The sequence below is a fragment of the Mastigoproctus giganteus genome, chromosome 10, assembly GCF_048544385.1.
Source record: "Mastigoproctus giganteus isolate SK-2022 chromosome 10, ASM4854438v1, whole genome shotgun sequence".
Classification (NCBI taxonomy): Eukaryota; Metazoa; Arthropoda; class Arachnida; order Uropygi; family Thelyphonidae; genus Mastigoproctus; species Mastigoproctus giganteus.
In genome coordinates, this window is record NC_143584.1 from 71026800 (window position 1) to 71049045 (window position 22246).

The window sequence follows — 22246 nt, forward strand, 5'->3', positions numbered from 1 at the left end:
TAATCCTCCTAACAGTGTCCAGAGTCTGCAGAACTGTCTCCTATTCGTGCAAGCTATTCGGGGAAAATTGCCCATCCACCTAGAGATCATGCATTCATATCTCAAATATCACCTGAGAATTGGAAATCTAGCAGAAATAAATGGTGTCTCTTTGGACCTGACTGCACCGGCAACTGAACTGAGGAGGATCCGTGCCCAATTTGTCCAAATTTGGAAGCAGAACTGGAGCAACAGCCTACTTGGTAGAACCATATTCCACTTCATTCCTTCAGTCAGGGAGCTTAATAAACAGTTTCTCTCCTGGTTCAACCCAGTACTGTATGTGAACATCAGTCAGGGAGCTTAATAAACAGTTTCTCTCCTGGTTCAACCCAGTACTGTATGTGAACATCACTGGAATCGGTAGCCTGAATGCCAAGCAGCATAGCTTCCACCTCTCTCAAACCCCCTATTGCACATGTGGTTCCCAGGAAACGGCAGCGCACATACTACTAGAATGTTCACACTATGCTGATCTTCGGCAACCTCTTCAGTTGCTAACTGAAGTTTATTCACTTCAAGAAGCACCCGCTTTGTTAGACTACAGGGAAAGCTGCAATGCTTTCTCTCACTATGCCAACAAAGTCTTCAAAAGAAGAAGTCGTCTGATGCTGAACAACACCATATAACCCTGAATGAATTGTCCTGGATATTCTGTGTCTTTACAGAGGATATACATGCCTTCTCCACGTGGATGTAACACTATCCGAAGAGACCCACCTGAACTGGATTACATCTGACAAACTTCGATACCCACATAGACAGCCTTCGCTGTCCATTTTAATCATGCTTACTAACCGGCAGACTCCACTACAAACATTGATCCAAAACGATACTGACCTGAGATTTCACCACCTATAATGACACACCCGGACTCACTGCTCACTGCTCACTGGACTAGAATTTTGATCCACCTGAGATCACCCGGACTTGTCAACTGATGACCTGACCCTTACCTCCACAGGTGGGAACTCCCTCCTGCTTATCCAGCAATCCAGCTGGGTTGGGATCTTTGCTAGTTTTGATGCTCGGCTCAGAGCAGGAAGATAGACAACCCTCTTAGAGACCAGCCGGCCTTGGTAGCCTGAGGTGGGAATCTTCTGCTAACCCCTTCGGGAGTTCAATTAACGGATACCACTGTTCAGACTTTCTTTGCTTGTACTTTCCTTCATTAAACTTGTAACTTCTACTTTTCTTGGGGATGTCTCCTACTTTCTTCCCCTACCTTTCTGTCTACTCTCCCCCCCTCCATTTTACCCCACTCTTCACCAACTATTTCCTCTTCTGTTTAATGTTCCTTTTGGACTTCTCTAGAATTTTCTGGAAAGTCCGGTGCGAGACCCGTCCGGGATAGTTTCTGGCGCGCATTCACGTGGCTGAGGTTGGGAGTCAGGGAACAGCCGACCGGGTCTATTGCCCCCTGGCTGCGAAGTTGCCAGGTGCCGCCACACAACAAACATAACACTTGCAAACCTACATTACACTTACACAGTAGGCTTTGGAATTTGCTAGTACAGATGATACAGCAGTGTGTGTTGGGGGAACCCTGGAGATCGCAAAAAAAAAAAAGAAAAAAACAAGAAACACACAAAAAAAATACCTCACCAGTGAAACTCTGGTAGATACGCACCAGGGGTCTTGTTCATACCACTAAACATACCCCATATTAAGCAACCACTGCCACCTTCCTGGACAGTGGACACCATGCACGATGGATCTATCCATGGATTCGTGTTGCTTTCGCTACACACGAAGGCGTCCGTCGACCTGATGCACCAGGTATTTGGACTCATCCGACTAACACGCCCGTTTCCAGTCCTGCAGTGTCCAACCAGCGTGTTGTTGATACTACGGCATGCGCGAAGATAGGGTGTCTCTTGGTCGACTGCTGTGGAACTCCATACGTCTGAGCGTGCGGCGCATCGTCATTTTGGATGTTGTCTTGCATTCCCTATATTGCATTGCGATGTCAACTGTCGCACAGTGACCTGCCATTGGGTCCGTACAACGCGGTGCACCCTTCGCTCACCACGAAAATCTACCTTGAATAATCCTTTACACTTCACTCCGTGGCTGAGTTAGTCGGTCTCAGGCGTAGATAGCAAGGTTTTTCCCCAGAAACTTAGGTTTTTCGTCCAGCAAACAGACAAATCGACTATAGAATACACGCAATTAATAGACATAAGACACAGAACGGCAGATGAATTTAATTATTCCGGTGGCCTAAATATAATATAATAAAAAAAACATCCTTTACACTTCTGTCTGAGGAAGGTGGTTTGACCCGTTCGACACCTTTCTTTGTACACCTTAACCACAGTGGGCTGTGAGCAACCAACAAGAAGTGCCATTTACGATATGGAAGCATCCGCCGCACGGGCTCCCACAATCATGCCCTTTTTAAACTCCGTGATATTTTTACTACGTTCCATAACTGATACTTTATAACTTTGACTTGCACGATCAGATGGAAATTACCGCCCACCGCTCTAGCATACGAAGCTGTTCGGCTTTTTATACCGCGAGCTATGCAGCATAGTCCATTACGGATGGGATGGTCATAAATCAACGATCACTGAATTATGAATGATCACTGAATATTTTCATTTAGGTATTTTATTTTCATTTATTTTTAGCCAATGCAGCAAAAGCTTGCTGTATTATACGGTTAATACTAACTAATTAATTCAGTCTTAGGCGAGAACTGCATAGTTTTTTTGTAGAGCAAATCAACCACAGAACACATGCAGGTTATCCACATAATATATACGGCACAATATGGCTTCTTTGAATTCATAAACAGTGTCCCGGGACTTTGTGACAATTTCAGGAGGTGATTACTGAGGTCGTTCTGAGTAAAAAAGCAATGGCCCTCGTGGGTAGCAAAGTCATCCACACACCGGCTGGAAAAGACCTGGGTTCGAATCCCGTCATCTTTTTTTCACGTTGTGAAGAGAGTCCATCAATTTTGATTGATTCTCTTTACAACGTGACTAAGTTTTCGACAAGCAAATAGGCAAATCAATCAGCGAACACACTAAAACCCTACACCACCAACAACAACCACTGAGCTATGGGTATTTGAAGTGCAACTTGGCATGAAGGAATTTGGTATTAAAAAAAATATTTTTATTAGAAAAAACGATTACATTACATTGTGCATTGTTGTTGTAGTAAGGTTTTAGGAGCATCAGCGACTAAGGCCATATTGCTCCGTGTCTGTAAATTGCGTGTGTTCTGCGGTCGATTTTCTGTTTGCTGAAAGGAAAACCCGAGTTTTCGGGAGAAAAGACCACGCTACTCTCGCGTGAGACCAACTAACTCTGCCATGTTGTGAAAAAGGCCCATGAAAATTCCTCACGTCTTCGACGAGACTCGAACTCAGGTCTTTTTTACCTGGTGGGGAGGACAGCGATTATACAAACTGTCCTACCCACGAGGGCATTGTACATTGAAAAAATTACATTACAATACATTGACCAAACAGGAAAATTATATTTTGTAGTTTACGTAGTTTAACCAATAACTGCTAAAAATGTTCGCTGCCAGATTGGATGCACTGTCTGATTCGTTCCACTGCAGCGGTATTAATGTGGCATCAAAAATGATGCCACAAGGCACATTAATATTGACATTAGCGATATTAAGATTTTAGGAGATTATCTGTTCCCAAAAACTCGGAGCCTAAATCGAGAAAGGCTCCTCAAAGTGATGGCATGTGCTCTGTGATTTTGTGAGATGCGGCAAGACAGTGCACTGACCCATTAAGGTTAATATGAGGATATCACTGACCTTTAGACAATTGACCCTTTGTTAATACGTATATTGTTGCGGACTCTGACTGCGAAATCACAGGCTTGACCGCATCACGCCAGTCGTCCACTTTTTCAAAACTTCCCCAGATTTTTCTAACTTTTTTTCTTGAGTCATTCTCCACCAGGGCAAGAAAATCATCCACATATGTCAATGTACATGTGGAACCACAACTAGAAGTTCATGTATGACGGAGTTCCCACCACAGAGCTCATAACAGAACCCTGCGAACAACCTTTCGTAACTAGTTTCTAATACTTTTCAAAATTTAGTCTTTACTGTTTTGTCTGTATTCACTAACTAAAATATTCTTTAAAAACAATAAATATCAGTTTTGAGCAATTCGATTTTAAAACACGTTGCAATATTTCAGGCCACCACAATTATTAAAGGCTCCCTGTAAATCGATAAAGAGAGACGATGTACTTCTTATTTGATTCTTTAACGAAGTTCATCAACTTAACCAACACTTGTTCGGTACTAAAACCTATTTAAATCCATACAATCTCTGACTATAATCCAGCAACAGTATAATACTTAAATTTTTCCACTGTCATATCCTCCTCCAACTTCTCAGGACTTTAACAATAACTTCACACAAACTCTCTTCCACTGCTTGGGAACTTCCCCTCCTCATACACATTGTATAAACCAAATCTCTTAACCCAAGTTTCCTGGATAAAAATTTGCTATCCTCGCTTAAGATCAATTAATTAGCCAGAGAGTGAAAAAGAAAGCCCATAAAAGTTCCTCGCGTGTCATTGACAGGATTCGAACCAGGCCTTTTCCACCTGGTGTGAGGAGGACGGTGATTATAAATACAGTGTTACCTGCGAGGACCGACATCAAATAGACGCACTTAAGTGTGTCATGTAGTGTTGTTATATGACCGACTAACTCAGTTTTAATGAAACATTAAGAACCAAAGTATTATATTAGGGTCCCCCGGCAATTACCTGTATTTGTGTGGGTTCTCTGGTCGATTTGCCTGTTTTGCTGGACGAAAAAACCCTAGTTTTTTTTGGGAGGGGAACCTTGTTATCTACGCCTGAGACCGACTAACTCAGCCAAGGAGTAAAAAAAGCCCATTAAAGTTCCTCGCGTCATCGACGGGATTCGAACTCGGGATTTCTCCACCCGGTGTTGACGATACCACTGTACAAACGCGCAGACTGAAATATTAAGAATCCAGAAAATTATACGCATTAAAAACAATAAAAACGAAATCAATTTTTATAAGAATGAAACTCCCAAATCTATATCCCATAATCGGCTTTTCAGTATTTTAATACTTTACTTCTCTAATTTGTTTTCAGGGTATTGGAGAAGAATGTGGTGGCATGCTGAATCATGGCGGTACTTGCGGAGAGGGCTTTATTTGCAAACCAAACGATCAGTACGCGCAACTACCTGGGACGTGCATGATTATCGAGTAATGGATAAGACTATTGTTGAAGCTTTTGGATCAACTGAAATTCTTTTCACAGTGAGAGAGAGAGAAGAATCACTACCAACAATCAACATGTTTGGATAAACGCAACAAAAAAATGTACCTAGTTTCCTATGTACTAATTCCAATTGTATTTTTACCAAAATAATCATCAGTTTTAATCTTACACTGGAAAGCTTTCTCTACTGATTGGATAATTATTACAGCAAAATATACATAAGAATTATGTACAAAGTAAGTTTCTTATAAGTAGATGGAAATAATTTCTGTTGTAATTAAATTTCAGAAACGTTTCTGTTCATTTTCTATAATTTTTCTGGCTATATTCTATAATCTATTGGCTATATACCTTAGTGCATCCAAAATACAGTTTTCAGTATAAGTTTTTGTCCCATTTACTTCTGAACATTTGTGTTTTACTTCTAAATATTTGTGTTTCAAAAATATTTTATCCAAAATAATTATTTATAATTTTAACAGCTACCGTTGAGCACATCCAATCCAGAATTTTCAGGAAACAATTCATTCAAGCTTGGGAATTTTCCTAATTTTAAAAGTTTTACCTAAAACGATAAATAAATACATTGTTCATTATGTAAATAAATTATTTTAATAACTTAAAATAATTTATTACATTGTTCATTAATCAACAAGGTTATACCTTCACGTGTGTGCCCCGAACCACTTATGCACATTGCAGGCAGGAGGATAGGGCGCAGTATCGTCTTGAAAGATATTGTTTCTGTCCAGAAAAAATGCAACATGAAAGGGTGCATATAATCTCCTAAGAGCTACCCGTAGACCTCACCAGTGAAACGCTGGTCCATACGCACCATGAATCCTGGTTCATAACACCAAAACATACCACATATTAAGCAACAATCGCCACCTACCTGGACAGTGGGAACCATGAACAATGAGTCAATGGACTCGTGTGTTGCTTGCACCACACACGAAGGCGTTCGTCGGCGTGTTACACCAAGTATTTGAATTCATCCGACCAGCATACTCATTTCCAGTCCTTCAGTGCCCAATTTAGCATGTCGTTGACACCACAGCATCCACCGTTGGCTATGAGAGCGTGTCTCTTGAACCGTCTGCTGTGGAACCCCCATACGTCTGAGTGTGCTGCGCATCGTCATTTGGGATATTGTTATTGCATTTCCCATACTATATTGCGATGTCAGCTGCCGTACTGTGACCTGCCGTTGAGCCCATATAACTCGCAGTACCCTTCGCGTACCGAATATCCATCTTGCTTAATCCTTTATAATTCTGTCGGCGGGAAGTGGTTTGGCCGTTCGATACCATTCTTTGCACACCTTAACCACAGTGGGCCGTGAGCAACTAACAAGACGTGTCGTTTCTGATATGTAGCATCGTCTGCGCGGTAGCACAGTGATATCGTTACCAGGTGGAAAAGGCCCGGGTTCGAATCCCATCGACGATGCAAGTGACTTTATGAGTTTTTTTTTTTCACTCCGTGGCTGAGTTAGTGGGTCTCGGGCGTAGATAGCAAGGGTTCCCCCAGAAACTGGGGTTTTTCGTGCAACAAAACAGGAAATCGACCATAGAATACACAATTTACGGATAAAATACACAATGCACGGCAGATGAATTTAATTATCCGGGTGGCCTACAAGTAATACAGTGGTTTTTTTTTTTTTTTTGCAATCATACCCAGTGCAATCATGCCCTTGTGAAACTCAGTGATATCTTTACTACGTCCAACAACTGCTACTTTATCACTCTGATTTGCACAACCAGATGCAAATTTCCGTTGGCCTAGCATACAAAGCTGTTTCACTTTTTATACTACGAGCTATGAGCTATATTCCATTACAGATGAGAGTGGTCATAATTGGTCTTTACTGTAAAGACCAGGATACACCTGGTATTTACTACGAGGTTGTTGTTGTAGTAGGGTTTTAAGAGCATCAGAGACTAAGGCCATAATGCTCCGTGTATACTGTCCTTAATTTGCGTGTGTTCTATGGTCGATTTTCTGTTTCTCTGGACAAAAAACTCGAGTTTCCGGGAGAAAAATCCATCAGTACGCCACCTGCCTTTACGTAAAGCCCTATGGGCTTTTCACAAAGTCAAAAAAATCCTACCAACTGGGCTACCACAAGGGCTTTCAAAAAATCCTACCAAATGTGACAAGGGCTTACAACCAGGCGCATCCCTTCAGAGCTGCAGTCTATCCATCTGCGAATAGTTTCTGCCGAGGACAATGCGTCGTGTGATGGAGAGGCCATCGCTTGCTGCGATGGCCCATCTCCCACCAGATCTTAGTCCAACTCAGCAGCTGTTAGTGGATTTCTTTTGGTGTTCCTGTGCCGCCTCGTTGAGTTTTCCACGATGAATCAAGGCTGCTCTGAGGGCTAAAAAGGGGGGAACCACCTCGTTGTTCAGCTAGCGTAGGTAGCAAAGTGGTCTCTCCGTGTTACTTCAAGAGAATAACGTACATGATCAAACTCGTTTGTAAACTATGCTTTCTGTAACTTATTTTTGACAATGAGCTGAAAAACACTGAAAAACCAAAATCACCATATTCAATAAATAACTTGAAGTTCATGTTCTTATCAACAATTAAAACTTCTAGCACACAGATGGCTCGAAAACTGATGCAGCCGTTAGGTTTTGCGGCGATGTTTTCCTTCGTATACCGTTTTTATATCTTTCACAGTTGAATTCAACAGTTTTATGACATAAATGCAAGAAATAAAAATCAGCCTAGACAACATCAGCTTTCACATACGGAGTGTAATGTACATTGATTCTATGAGTGCAAGACCGGTATTAGAAATTAAGTTGCAATCCTCGCACCAAAAACAAAGCCTAATGCAGTGCGTGGGTTGAAAGTTGAGACGATGAAGGAAAATACTTGACATTAGACTTGAATTTCTGTAGATTGCATTTTTCAGAAAAAGATATTGTTACAGAAAATGGAAATTGAAGGAATAAATGAGAAAGAAGAAAAGTTATTTACAGTAAGTTTGAAGTTGAACAGTTGTCGTAGTGTGGTTTTAGAAACATCAGCGACTAAGGCCTTATTCCTCCGAGTATACTGTCTGTAAATTGCGTGTCCTGAGGTCGATTTTCTGTTTGCTGGAAGAAAAACCTGAGTTCCCCGGAGGGAAACCGTGCTACCCTCACCTGAGACTAACTCAGCCACGTTGTGTAAAAGACCCATAAAACTTCCTAACGACATCACGAGACTCAAACTCACGACTTTTCCACTCGTGAGGAAGACCGCAATTGTACCAGCTGCTAATGGTATAGCGATAGTGATAAGTGAGTCTTAAAACTGCTAGCTGGGGGGGGGGGGAATTCAGAGACTGATAGATTAACTAGGGCCGTAGGTAGAGGTATAGGTGCCCTCATGGGCAGCGCAGTTGGTACAATCGCCGTCCTCCCCCACACCGGGTGGAAAAGACCCGAGTTCGTCCCGTCGATGATATGAGGAATTTATGGGCCTTTTTCACAACGTCGCTGAGTTAGTCGACTCAGGCGACGTAGTATGGTTTCTATCCCGGGAACCCGGGTTTTTCATGCAGCAAACAGAAAATCGACCACAGAACACACGCAATTTACAGACAGTATATACGGAGCAATATGGCCTTAGCTGATGAAGCTAAGGCCATAAGGATTTGTGGACTAGTCACTCACAGACTAGCAAGATTTTGCTAGTCTGTGAGTGACTAGTCCACAAATAGGTGACTATTCACCTATTTTTATTCTGTGAGTATTCACCTATTTTTTCTAAAGGCTGTAATGACTGTATGCTACTACAGCCAAATTTAGAAAAAATAGGTGAATGGGCTGAGAAATGGCAGTTGACCTTTAAAATTGACATATGCAAGGTAGTGCATATGGGTAGCAGTAATCTCAGAGTAACTTATCAACTCTGTGGAACTACACTCAGCGTAGTAGAAAATGAAAAAGACCTGAGGACAATTTTGCAATTTTGCAGTCAGATATGAAATTCTCTGAGCAGTGCAAACCTGCTGCCAGGATAGCTGAGGGTGTTTTGTCAATGATATACCGGAACTTTGCTAGTTGGGATAAGGAGGTGATTATCCCTCTGTACAAAGCCATGGTCAGGTCTAATCTAAAGTATAATAAAGAGGTCTGGAGGCCCTACTTTAGGAAGGATGTAGATCTGCTAGAATGGGTACAGAGACAGGCAACGAGATTAGTGAGCGGAACAAAGGGGTGATCCTAGTAAGAAAGTCTTCAGTTCTGAAAATTGCAGTGTATGGAGACTAGGCGCCTGCTGAGTGATCTGATTTAGATGTTTAAGGCCTTGAATGGATTGAATGTGAATGTTATTCTTCCTCTGGCTAAGATTACACTAAAACAATTAACTGGCGTTCCCTACTGGGGGGCATAAATTTAAGTTGAGGAAGAATGGTTGCAGGATAGATGTGCGGAAGTTTGCCTTCAGCTGGAGAGTGGTTGGTTGTTGGAATAGGCTTCCATCTGTTGTTGTGGAATTAGATGGTTTGAATAAATAAATTCAAGGAAGAACTAGACAAATTCTTGTAGGGTAAGGATGTGTGTGTGTCTGTGCGCTGTTTTTTTTTTTCTAATCACAAAAAGAAGATATCACGAAAAAGAGTTTTAGAGTAGCTTGGCAAATTTAAATCCCTTCTGTTCTTCCGTATTTCACTGTATTGACCTGGACCTGCGCAAATAAAATACATATTTAAGAAGGTATGATGAAATTACAGTTTTTTTATATATCAGTATTTGCATATAGGTAGATAACTGAACTGGAAAACTGGACGTCTCTCGCAGCACTATTTCTTGTCGCCGTTTTGTATATTTAAAAGAAAGTTGCGATTTGAAAAAAGCTGGACAAAACGAAAAACGAATTTTACAAATAATGAGGTCTGCACAATATTCCAGTTACATTCAGTTTTCTGTGTCAGCGAGAGACAACAGAGATAAATCTGTTCACAGAAAAATAAAAAAATAAAAAAAGTGCCCAAAAGAACCAATCTTACACCTGAAAGCAAAAAAGGATATCAATGAAGCTCTTGTGTCTCTAAATGGAATTCTCCTACCACTTCATATAAAATTGGAACTGAACATGGAAACTGCTTTCACTATCTTTTTACAAACTACCCTCAGACCGGTGCTGGTAAGTTCAAAGCTGGAATTTGATGGACCAGAGATCAAGACGCTAATTACATACAACGATTTCGCTGCATTATACTTACAATTTTACAGCTCTTCTGTTGCAATATGCTTTTGAAGCTTCACTTTCCTCATAGCCACCTTTACCGCTTCTCTGATACCCTTGATGCAGTTAGGGAAGAACTAAGTGAAAGATTTCACTCACATGAAGAATATGAAAAAAAAAGTGTCAGAGTACTGCAAATTTACCCACCAAATCAGGGACCGTGACCCAGATAATTTTAACCTAAGTCAACTCGTACATAAAACAATTATTTTAACTTTAAATTTCTTTAAGCTCCTTTAATATGCCATGTGACTTTTAAAAAATAAATCACATTACATGCTGAAATGCACCTTTCTTTATGTTCAGTAATAATACTCCTATATAAGTGTTATGGAATAAATGAAAACTAAAATGGTGCTATTATAACATTTACTTGACGATTTATTAATTTTATTCTGAAAAAGAGATCCAACCGCGATGAGTTTTATATTTTCTAATAAGGATCCCGAAAACAATTAATTGGCGGTCCCTACTGTGTGCGTATATATATATATATGAGTTGTGTCTGATGACTTTTAATTATTAAGTGGTGTTAATAGAGTTATTATGTGCCACGTTAATGCTATATAGGGACAATTAGCCATTATACGTGCATAGTTTTTATATGTACTAAACTTATATTTCTTATTATTAAATTTGGTTCTACATGGGAACATCAGGTTTATGGTGACCCAAACCAACCTACTAGTTATATATAAACTAGCCCTTGAATGAATAGCCTAATGTACCACAGATACACTTCCATAGAGGCTTTGAGCAGACACATAGCCTCTATAATCTCTATACTAGTTTTGCTAGGATAACTTTAGGTCATAACTTGGTGGAAGTAGCAGATATATGGCCAAGAGGGAGAATGTTAATTTTCATTAATTTTCTTTAAATTTCTCTAATTTTCTTTAAATTTTACATTAATTTCGATGTGTTATTATATATTAATATGTATCTATGGTACATTAGGCTATCCATTCCAGGGCTAGTTTATATATAACTGGTGGGTTGGTTGGGGGTCACAACAAACCTGATGTTCCCACGTAGAATCAAATTTAATAATAAGAAATATAAGTTTAGTATATATATATCATCCAAATTGCGAATAACAGTGAAGGAAAAATAACTACCAGAGAGAGAGAGAGAGAGAGAGAGAGAGAGTGTCGTTCAACTGGCAGTTATTCGTCCAAGACGTGTGTTACTCTCAGTCTAATTTGAATTATAAGATTGCCCACAAGTTTTTACGCACTAAGCAGTGCGTAAAAGCAGGTACAAATTTATTTTTACTGATTTTCTTTGTTATTTCCTTCTACATCAAGTAATTGTGAATAATAATTATAGTATGAGCAGAAACCATCTTTTTACCAATTAGACTATTTACATTTTGCTATTTATTTCTGATAGGGCGTACATTTATCCAAAAAAAATAAATAAACTCTGTGATAAGTTTTTTTTTAAAATTAAAGTCGATTAATCAATAATAATGATATAACTTTTATGAAGCGATATTATCAATATGCTATAGCTAAGGAACTAACAGATATAAAAATGAGTTGAATTCGTTTCAATTCCTAAAATAATTTCTCACTGCTCGGTGTTTCGTATCGCTGTTGTTTTGTTTTTTTTAGAAGTTCTTCAATTCCTGAAACGATTTCTAACTGTTATGAATTGTGTCATGCAGTTTTCAATGCAGCTTGGATTTGGACCAAACCCAACTAACAGAACTCCGCATGAAAGCATTACTATAACAGACTTGCTCTTGAATCGAAAGGGAAACCAAACGCAATTTCTTATCACGTGGCCAAGACTGAAGCGCCCTCAGTGCTTAAGGTGTCACGTGCTAACGCAGGTAAAACTGTGCAGTTGTCTAGAGGCGTACTCAGGTTGAGGGCGACCGCTGTACTTCAGCCCCAAAGGTGCAAGTCCAAAAGTGCCGCGACTCGGACTGAAATTTGACCCTGACAGCACACCCGTTTGTTAGTCTTGTTGTCAGCTGGTGCCCACCCGCTGCAAAACATGAACGAAGATCATCACCCGACGCCTGGAGTATTAGTCGGGCCGGCAGCCACTGTCTCTAATGTAACATCGCACCCCCTGAATAGTAGTGTTATCGTTCAGAATGCTAACGTAGCACCCGCGTTAGCTGCATGCATTTCCATAGGAGGTAAGTTTTTTTTTTTTTTTTTTTGTGCATTTGTTAAAATTTCATTCCGCTTCTCAAGTTTAAGGTCCGACCGCGATATTTTTAAACGTGTAGTCCATTTATAATCTGCGGGTTACAGAGGGCATTTCTGTCTTCGAACAAAGCTTGATGTGTTTCCTAACTGTTAAAAATTTAATAAAGGAACTATATATACAGTTTAATTCGATAGATATAAATTCGACTTTGGCTACCCAATAATAAAATCAACAATACAATATACAGTACAATATTATTAGCATCAATCAAAAATACAGTTTAAACTCATTAAGGAGCCAAGGCCCTTATCAAGTTTTATTTTTTAAAATTTTCGATATTAAAAAATCATGGTTTCAATCATAGAAAAAAGAAAAAGATCACTAAATATTATTTTTCAAGTCTTCTGTGTAATACAATAAAACTTAAAAGATTAAATAAAAAAAAAAAAATACACGTGATACGTTGTGAACTGATCAGGGATACTTCTCTATTTGATCAGAAGCCAGTTAGAATGGGCTACTGAAATCTCAAATCATATTACCGGTATCTCCCATTTTCCTCCTGAAGTTTCACTAAGGATTAAAAACGCTTTCAGATTAAATAAACTATTGTATATTTTGATCTATCTATAATTTAAACGCTTCGTCTCCCCCCCCCCACAATATATACTCTTCTCCCCACTTGTCCCCCAAATTACATATCCTGATAACGTCATGATTTTTTGTATTGAGAATTGGCAGGAGGGGGGGGGGGGAGATTTGCATATCGATTTACTATAGCATTTCCTTATTTCAAAGTTAGGCTTTTATGTGATTAAGTGTAATAAGCATATTTATTCCACTTTTAAAGAATAATTATTACATAATAAGAATACGGTTTGTTTCCCTCTGTACTGTGTTAGTCAATCTCAGGAAAAAAGAATAAGGGTTTTCTCATAAGAAATTCTGTAGTATGCCTTCATCATCCACAAAAACTAATAAAAATATCCCCAGAAAACATCCGTTATACAGATGCATCATGGCTTTAGTAACCTCTCGATTAATCACATATGAAAAGCTATGGATACACAGTTTCTCACCCCAGCCTTCACGGGAGAGCAAAACTCATTTATTACATAATACAAAGAAGAGCTTGGTTTTCGTTTCATCTCCGGATCCCATTGGTCTTAATCCGGCAGTGCTAGCAAACCAGACCTTCAGCCTATGATGTATACGAAGTTTTAAAGGCATAACTCCCCCCCCCCCTCAAATACACATCTGAAATGGGAATGTTCCTCTTGATGTCACTTTCATTTATATAGTAGCATCAGTGATCGAACTGGAAGCCATTAACAACCGAAACACAAATATATTCGGTAATTAAAACAAGATTAAATATACAGGGTTTTTTTTTTTTTTTTTCCGTTTTCTTTTGTTTTGTGAAAAAGCTTATCCAACACACGCGTGCAACCATTATACACCAATTCGCATTGGTTCCCATATTTGTACAGGTTCATTAATTACAGATATTCTCTGTAAGTAATCGCATACCACATTAATCGATAATGATCACCTTGACATTTTGAAAAACTGTCTTCATAAGTTAACATTTTTTTAAACTAAGCACTATGCTTAGTTTAACAAAAAACTAGCTTATCAACCAGTAAAGCATTCCCACCCAATTCAAACAATGAATGGTATTAAGGGATTATAAAACTGTATAATATTATAGTATATTATACCATTATAGTATTAGACGTAATGTCTAATACTAACACGAGAGATACAAGATCCAAGGAAGAGTTAAAAAATATATTATACGTTATCAAAACCATTCTTGAACAGTTGTATACGTTTTTCAAGATACTGGTCTCGAGTTTTGCATTCAAAATGATAAACCACATTCATTCGAAGTCTCAACCAGAAATAGGTTTATCATAAACCACAATTTATTTAGGTAATTTTTAAATATGAATTAAGTAATTGATGCTTTTGCACAAATTAGTTTCTCACATTGTAAATCTTGATATGCACACGATGATAACAGTTTAACCCGTAGTGTAATGGATAAATGTGTTTTTATTTATACGTAATTAAATCCAGCAATACGCGCTTTTTTCTTATTTTTTTTTTAACTATTTCTTGATTATTTTGACAGAAAATTGAACGAAGTGATATAAATGAGATGTAAAAGGTTTCGGAAGCCAGAACTCATGAAAACATATTAAAACATAAGATCTGCTAGTTGTTAAGCTGACCTTATTATCTAAATACAAGGCAACGTTTGCACACGCTTTTTAAATAAATATGGTAAACAACAAACAGGTGGCAAAACATTACAAAGAAGCAGCATTATACGGTACCCCTCTTCACGAAAACTACTGTTTATTTTTACAATAGCAGTGAGACAGTTCTGGCCAGCAGTCTGACAATTTGAGATTAATGACAAGTAAAGAAACTTTTTTTAGCGACTTTTCCCTTTGCGTGTTTATTAAAAAGTACAAGTGCAGTTACCTGTTGAAGCAGTTACTTAGAATAGATATGAAATTTTTACAACTTCAATACCCTATTTTTTTTTAAACCAACCTTATCATTAACCCTTTTAATTTTTTCTAGTAAAAAAAAAAATGGTACACACACATGCTGATGGGACCTGTCAGATCCCCGGTAGTAATGTAAGAAGCACGATGTTTTATTTTATAAAATTACACACGACATAGTATTCATATGTTATGTCAAGTTTACGTAAATTAACTTAGCAATGTAGTTTTATATTTTGATAAAACTATGTAAATGCAAGGTTAACATAAAAAAAAAAAAAAAAAAAAAGCTGAAAACTTAGTCATGAATTTTATTTCGTGGTGAAAAAAAAAAGGCCTGATTACTTACAATGTTTGGAATTATATGAAAATTTCTTTTTAAAAATTTTAAAATATTAAAAAAATATAAGAATTTAGTTAAGAGTAACTGCTCGATTGCGATGTGGCTTAAATTCCTGTGGGATCTCTAGAAAAACTTCTAAAAGCTAGTAAAAATGCTAGTAGAAGCAGAAGCAACTCTGAGTACCAGAAAAATGAACAAGAATCTCATAACACTCATGGTTGTATGAAAAATATCTTCTTACTGTGCTATCTGAAGCAAACAAACTAGTGACACCTTCCTTACAAGTGTAGCAAACAATTACAACTATGTTAATTCTTTTCGTGTGATGGATGAGGTGCCATTATTGGCCGCAATATATGGCAAAATACCTGAGCGAAACAGTTTCCATACACCTTCAAATATATCACTTTCAAGTAAATATTTTTATTTGGACTGGACAACTGAAATAGAAGAATCTTCTCCTTTGCTGTTAGCATCCTCTGAAGAAGACTGATGGTAGTAATTAGCATTAGTAGAGGCACGTGCTGCAAGGCAGATGATCCATGCATTCCAAATGTTTGTCTAGTTCTGCCTTGAATTTATTTAAGCTATCAACTTCCACAACAACAGATGGAAGTTTGTTCCAGCAATCAACTACCCGCTGGCTAAAGGCAAACTTCCGCACATCTATTGTACAATTGTCTTTCCTCAGATTGAATCTGTACCCCCTCAGATTTGTAATCTGAGCAAGAGGAAGAATCCCATCAGCACTGAGCTTGCTTAACCCGTTCAAGGCCTTATACACCTCAATCAGATCGTCTCGCAGGTGCCTAGTATCCATAAGCTGCAATTTGCAGAACTTAAGCCTTTCTTCATGATCCTGATCAACAAAACTTTTAGCTTCAGAAAATAATCTTTTATTACAGTTGTAATTTAGACAGTCTTCTAACAGGCAGAAAATTTCACCAGCAGGCACTATGCATAATTATTTGGAATAAAGGAAATCAAAACGAACTTTTTTATATTTCAAAAATATTTATTGAGAAATAAAAAAGCTTCATAAAAATTCCAACCAGCATTAAACTTTACTATTAAAGAGAAACGTGGTTAGTCTTCAAGACTATTTTCGGAGTTCACGAGTGCTGAAGAGGTTGTGCTGAGAGTTCCCTGACACTCATAACTTGGTGGGTGTGAGGGAGAGTTTCCTTGGAGGAATCATGCACTGCTGGGGGTGAATATTGCTTTGACGTTTTCTTATTTTTATGATTTTTATTTATTTTTTTATATTAGAATATCTTGATGCTCAGTTATCAGAAGCACATCTTTCCAAGTATAACCGTTATTTTAGCATTATTTCTGGACATATTCCTTTTACTAACATTTAAACGCTGATAGAGTACAGTGAACCTCTCACTACTTCTAACAAAGCACAAAGAGTAAAATAAACCCTTCAAACTGCAAAGCACGCGCGGGAGCTGAAACATCAATATGAAGAAGAATATCTGGATACCCAACACATTGTTAATGAATTTCGCTAACACTGTTAAAATTACAAGCAAAAACACCAAAGACACCTACTGAGGGTTAAAAATTAAGTATTCAAATTGTGCTTTAATTTGACTTTAAAATTTTACTTTCTGAAGTGTTAAAATGAATCGTATGGTGCAGTAAAAGGTAAACGGGTTTTCACATTTACTTATATAATTTTAAATATAAATTTAAAATTTATATTTGTTTTACAATTAAAAATTATGAACGCCTTACAGTATAGCAATGTGGCATAACGCTCGAATTTACCGAATTTAGCCATTTTTCGATTTGCAACATCGAAATTGGTGGAGAATAAACTCTCGTGCCTGTGTGAAATTAAGTATTCCCTGTCTTACATATCAGCATTAGAAATGGATACCTCCAATTTTATCCAGATGAATTCTGGATGCATTAAACACGCAGAATTCATCTTTTCATTCATATCTCACAAATTCCTATTCGTATCCTGTTATTTCCCCATGGACAGCATATCTGCTAAATGAATGAATTACTAATATGATGATTGTGAATTTCATGTTTGGTAGCAACATAATTTTTATTCCTGCTGATTTTGGAATAGGTGGAATCGCTTCAAGTGAAGACATCTGAACTTTTTATATACCATATTCACTACCAACTTACAGTTTACGATTAGTAGTGTATGTTTAAAGAATAAATAATAAATTTATTGAAAGTGAGTCTATAAAAAGGGTCTATAAAAGTGAGTCTATAAAAAGTCGATATACTATGTAAGTATAAAACATGTACTGATTCTCTTTTTAAAACATCTTTAAACTGCAGTGTGCCATTTGACGCATGAAAATGATAGCAAGCAGAACTGTCACTGGCTTATTATGACAAAAATAAGTAAAACTATAAAATTAAAAAATTTAAATATTAAAAAAAAGCAAAGGAATTAAAACTGAAATTAAAATACTAGATAAAAACTAAATTACAATAAATACTTGAAATAAAGTAGAAAATACTGTTGCCGTAATAAAATTATTTTATCATGTTAGAATATAAATGAGAAAGAAAAAGATTTATCCCGCTATAAATCATCGGATTCATGTTTATTTTAGCGCTTTTGGTCGACCTGACATAACTTCAAACAATAGAAATTTGGTCATTTCAATGAGAGGCCCTGTGAGTTTGATTCTGATGACCATAATGGCACACTTGATGATCCAGAAATTCTTAAGAGATACAGCCTTCAAAATTGCTAACAGCTCCTCCCCAGCCTCCCCTCAGCCATGTTCATTAAATTGATTAAACTCTCGCATGCATATTAACATACCAAGCTCTGAGGGAATACAAGAGGTACCATGGTCACGCACACGGATCAAATTACCAAACTCTGAAGATCAGTCTCACATGCTCACAAATACCACAAGGAACAAAAAATGTCATGGGCTCCACACCAGTTTTGTAAAGATGTCATAAATTCTCTTCGATATCCGACTAAATATTACTTATATAGTTGAGTAATAAAACTTAAAAAACTTGTACTGGTTTCATATTATTTTGTCTATTAATAATACATGCCTGATTTTTTTTTTTTTTCCGAAATAGATATTTTCTTCAGTCAATATACTCTAAGAATACGAATTTCGTAGTGCCAACAGCTTTTTGTTCGTATAAAAATTAACATGTATTTTTGAGCAAAGATACAAAAAAAATGGGTTAGTTGCTATCAATTTATCCGGCATTGTATACGATGTGAATGAGCATGATGACAACTTTGAGTGTTGTGGGAGATATCTATAGTAAGAATAAAAACGAATAAAAGGATAAAAATCTATAGTAAGGATAAAAACACAAGGCGGCTCACTCGCTACGCTTCCTTTGTCCAGGTGGGCAGGAGCAGCAGTGCGTAGCACACGCTTCTTAATTAGACCGGGGTTCGAGCCCGTGCCCACCAAATACGGAAGCTGCGGAAAGGTCAGGGAATGACCACCGCATATTCCCGGAGCAATATGGCCTTAGTTGCTAATGCTCCTAAAAACCAAATAACAAACAAACAGCTTCCTTTGTTTTGGGAACAATTTTGAGCTTTTTATTTAGTAAATTAACATAATAAATTGTGGTTAATAAATAGTTTTAATTTCCCTAATCGCATAGATTTGCTTATTTTTGCATTTTTCTATGTATATAAAAAGTTACAGCAGCTTAATATTCATAGAGTCTTTGATATTTGTAATTTTGGCGGAACACTATAATTGATAAATTGTAGTAATCATAATCAACTGCAGTGTTTCAAATAAATAGCTTTGAGTGCTGGTCAAGCAGGTAGCTAATTTTCGTATTTTGCTACGTATTTAGAAAGTTACAGGTTAATATTCAAAGGGTCGTTGTCGTCATTGAGTTTGTCATCATTGAGATCGGTAATTTTGGCGGGAAATACGTAAGTCGTCAAGTAAGAATTCTCTCCTGGAGCTTTACATACTACTAAATAGTATAAATCATGCACTCACATATTATGTATATATAATTAACCAATGCTTCTTTGAATTTATAGTTAGATATTATGTAATTTTAAATGGATTATTTATTCACCTAAAAAGTTAGTTGTAAATATTCTAAAAAGTGCCACGACTGACGGCGGAAATGGCAGCGGAGATTCTTTTATGAGTTACGGCCTTTTTGAACTACATTCGTTGTCACATGTATGCTGAACTTTCGCTAGCTGATGAGGAGTAATTTCTTTGTGCAAAATGTCAGGAATGCGGGCGAATCAAATTCAAAACTTAACATACTGTCAAGCACAAATGAGTCTCTGAGGAAGCGAGTTAATGCCCTGGAGCAAATTCATTCAGGGTGCTCGTCAGAGACTGTCTAACGTCCATGCTAATATTCGGGCGATGTACTTCTGAGCTCCAGAAATGGATCATCTGGTACAAAATGATTTGGTAGTAATTTCCAGGAAATACCTGTGAAAGGAGTCTGTTACAGAAAACAGAAGTTGAAAGAATAAATGAGGGACAAGAAAAGTTTGTCCTATAAGTTTGAAACAGGCAGTAAAAAGGAAGCTAAATGGTTGCTGCACGTGTTCGGACAAGAGGAACTATTAAAGCCAATTCAGAGTAGATGACACAGATAGTGGAGAAAATTTTGTACGTCATTAATTAACCTCTTTCCACCTCTCTTCTGAATGAAACTACCCCTCTTCTGAATGGAATCTAGAAGCCTGGGAGAAGTTATGGGGCACCAACCCACGTGTGGGAACAATGTTACGTGGTAGCGAGGAAATTGAGATTTTCACAGAGTGAGAATGTGTTTAGAAGAAAGTTAACACGGAGAGAGAAGGAGAAACCTCAGTTTTTTGGATGCAAAAGAAATGATGTTTGTGATGTGTTTATGCCAAGGGAGATTATAAATCAGGGCACTCTCTAGTAGAGATATGTTTTCTAGATATTTGAGTGTCGCCATAGGAGCAGAAGAATCCTTTTGGCGAGATATAAGACAAGACTGAGTTTTAAGGACTGAAAGTAACTAGTTATCTTTGCCCCACTGCAAAATTACCTAGAGATCAGAATTTAAGGATCTGATATTGGATATTCGAGAAGTGGAAACTGTTTGTGCAGGAGCAAGGTTTCTCAAACTGGAAAGTGTATGCAATGTGCTATCATCAGATGGCTAGAATTTCTGGTCAATGGAAGGTCATTAATACACAAGAAGAAAAGAGTTGGAAAGAGAACCTTGGGAACACTATTAGTGGAGAATTTAGACGACATAGAGCCATCTACAATTACCCGCAGTGAACGATCAGAGAGAAAACTGGATTTCCAATTACAAAAAAGCAGTTGGCAGACCAAACGATGGAAGCTTATTTGGAAGGTCGTTATGCCAAACACGATCAAAAATCTTTGAAAGGTCAAGAGCAACTGCTTGAGTTTCTCAAAACTTTTCCATTGAATTTGTCCATAGATGGGCAACATATGCCAGAATATCACCTTGCAAAAGAAGCCAAAGAAGATCGAAAAGAAGAGATTTCAAATTATTACGTCTGTGACAAGAAATATCAGATAGGACATGCACACGTGTCACCTCTGAAACGAAAGGAATGGTACAGCGAATAATTAGGACTACTAATAGAACACGGACTAACAGTAGCCGCTGGCAGAGGTGAAAATGATTCTTGCACTGCTTCTATTGGAATGAGCAGCAGCCTGGAAAACAAGATGTAGGGTATTTCAGAGAGTGCTGGGAGTCATTGCGGTACAAGTAAACACATGGGTTGTGTTAGGGTAGCTAAGAATAGCAACAGGTGCTTGGCAGTGAGCTAGCTGATTTTGTAATAACTGAGAGGAAAGTGGAAGAAAAATTGTTGATCTGACAATTGCACCCAGGGTGGATGGGATCTATCCAATTACATTAAAGGAGGCCGCAAAGGAAGTAAGCAAACCCTTAGCCATAATTATGAGAGCTTCCTTGGACTCAGGGGAGGTACCCATGGACTGGAGATGTGCAAATGTGACCCCAATCCACAAAAGAGGATCAAAGGGAGACAGGTAATTATAGACCTATTAATTTAACTTCTGTTCCAGGGAAATTAATGGAGGCACTGGTTAAAGAAGCATTGCAGGACCATCTAGACAAGACTTCCGTTATAGCTCGGACACAGCATGGGAAGTCTTGTCTGACCAATTTGATTGGATACTATGATGTGGTCACAAAGGAACTAGATGCAGGGAATAACTTTGATATCATATATTTAGATCTTAGAAAGGCTTTTGATACTGTTGCACATGAAAGACTGCTGCACGAATTGGAGCAGTGTGGCATTGGAGGCAAATTTCTGCTATGGATAAAGGGATAGTTGAGTGGGAGAAGACAGAGAGTGGTAATCAATGGACACTGCTCTTCGTGGATTAATGTTATTAGTGGAGTCCCTCAGAGTTCAGTGTTGGGTCCATTGTTGTTTTCTGTATTTATAAATGATATTGATGATGGTATATCAGGCTTAATGTCCAAGTTTGCAAAATATACGATGGTTGGCAGCGTTCTTAACGATACTAATGACAGTACGCTGCTGCAACAGAATCTAGAAAAGTTGAGCAGATGGGCTGAGAGGTGGCAAATGAAGTTTCACATTGACAGATGTAAAGTACTACATATGGGAAGCAGTAACCCCAAAGTAACGTATCAACTCTGTG

The 22246-nt window shown here is 37.9% G+C and overlaps 1 protein-coding gene across 2 annotated transcripts in view; it reads left to right on the forward strand.

Moving 5' to 3' along the window:
* Positions 1 to 5468, forward strand: part of LOC150079075 (single insulin-like growth factor-binding domain protein-2) — a 73840-nt gene extending 68372 nt beyond the window's left edge. For both annotated transcript variants that reach the window (XM_090382662.1, XM_090382663.1), the window contains one exon: positions 5169 to 5468. In XM_090382662.1, the coding sequence (XP_090238788.1) occupies positions 5169 to 5288 (120 nt within the window). In that variant the 3' untranslated portion in view covers positions 5289 to 5468. The remainder of the gene's footprint in view (positions 1 to 5168) is intronic.
* Positions 5469 to 22246: the final 16778 nt, after the last annotated feature.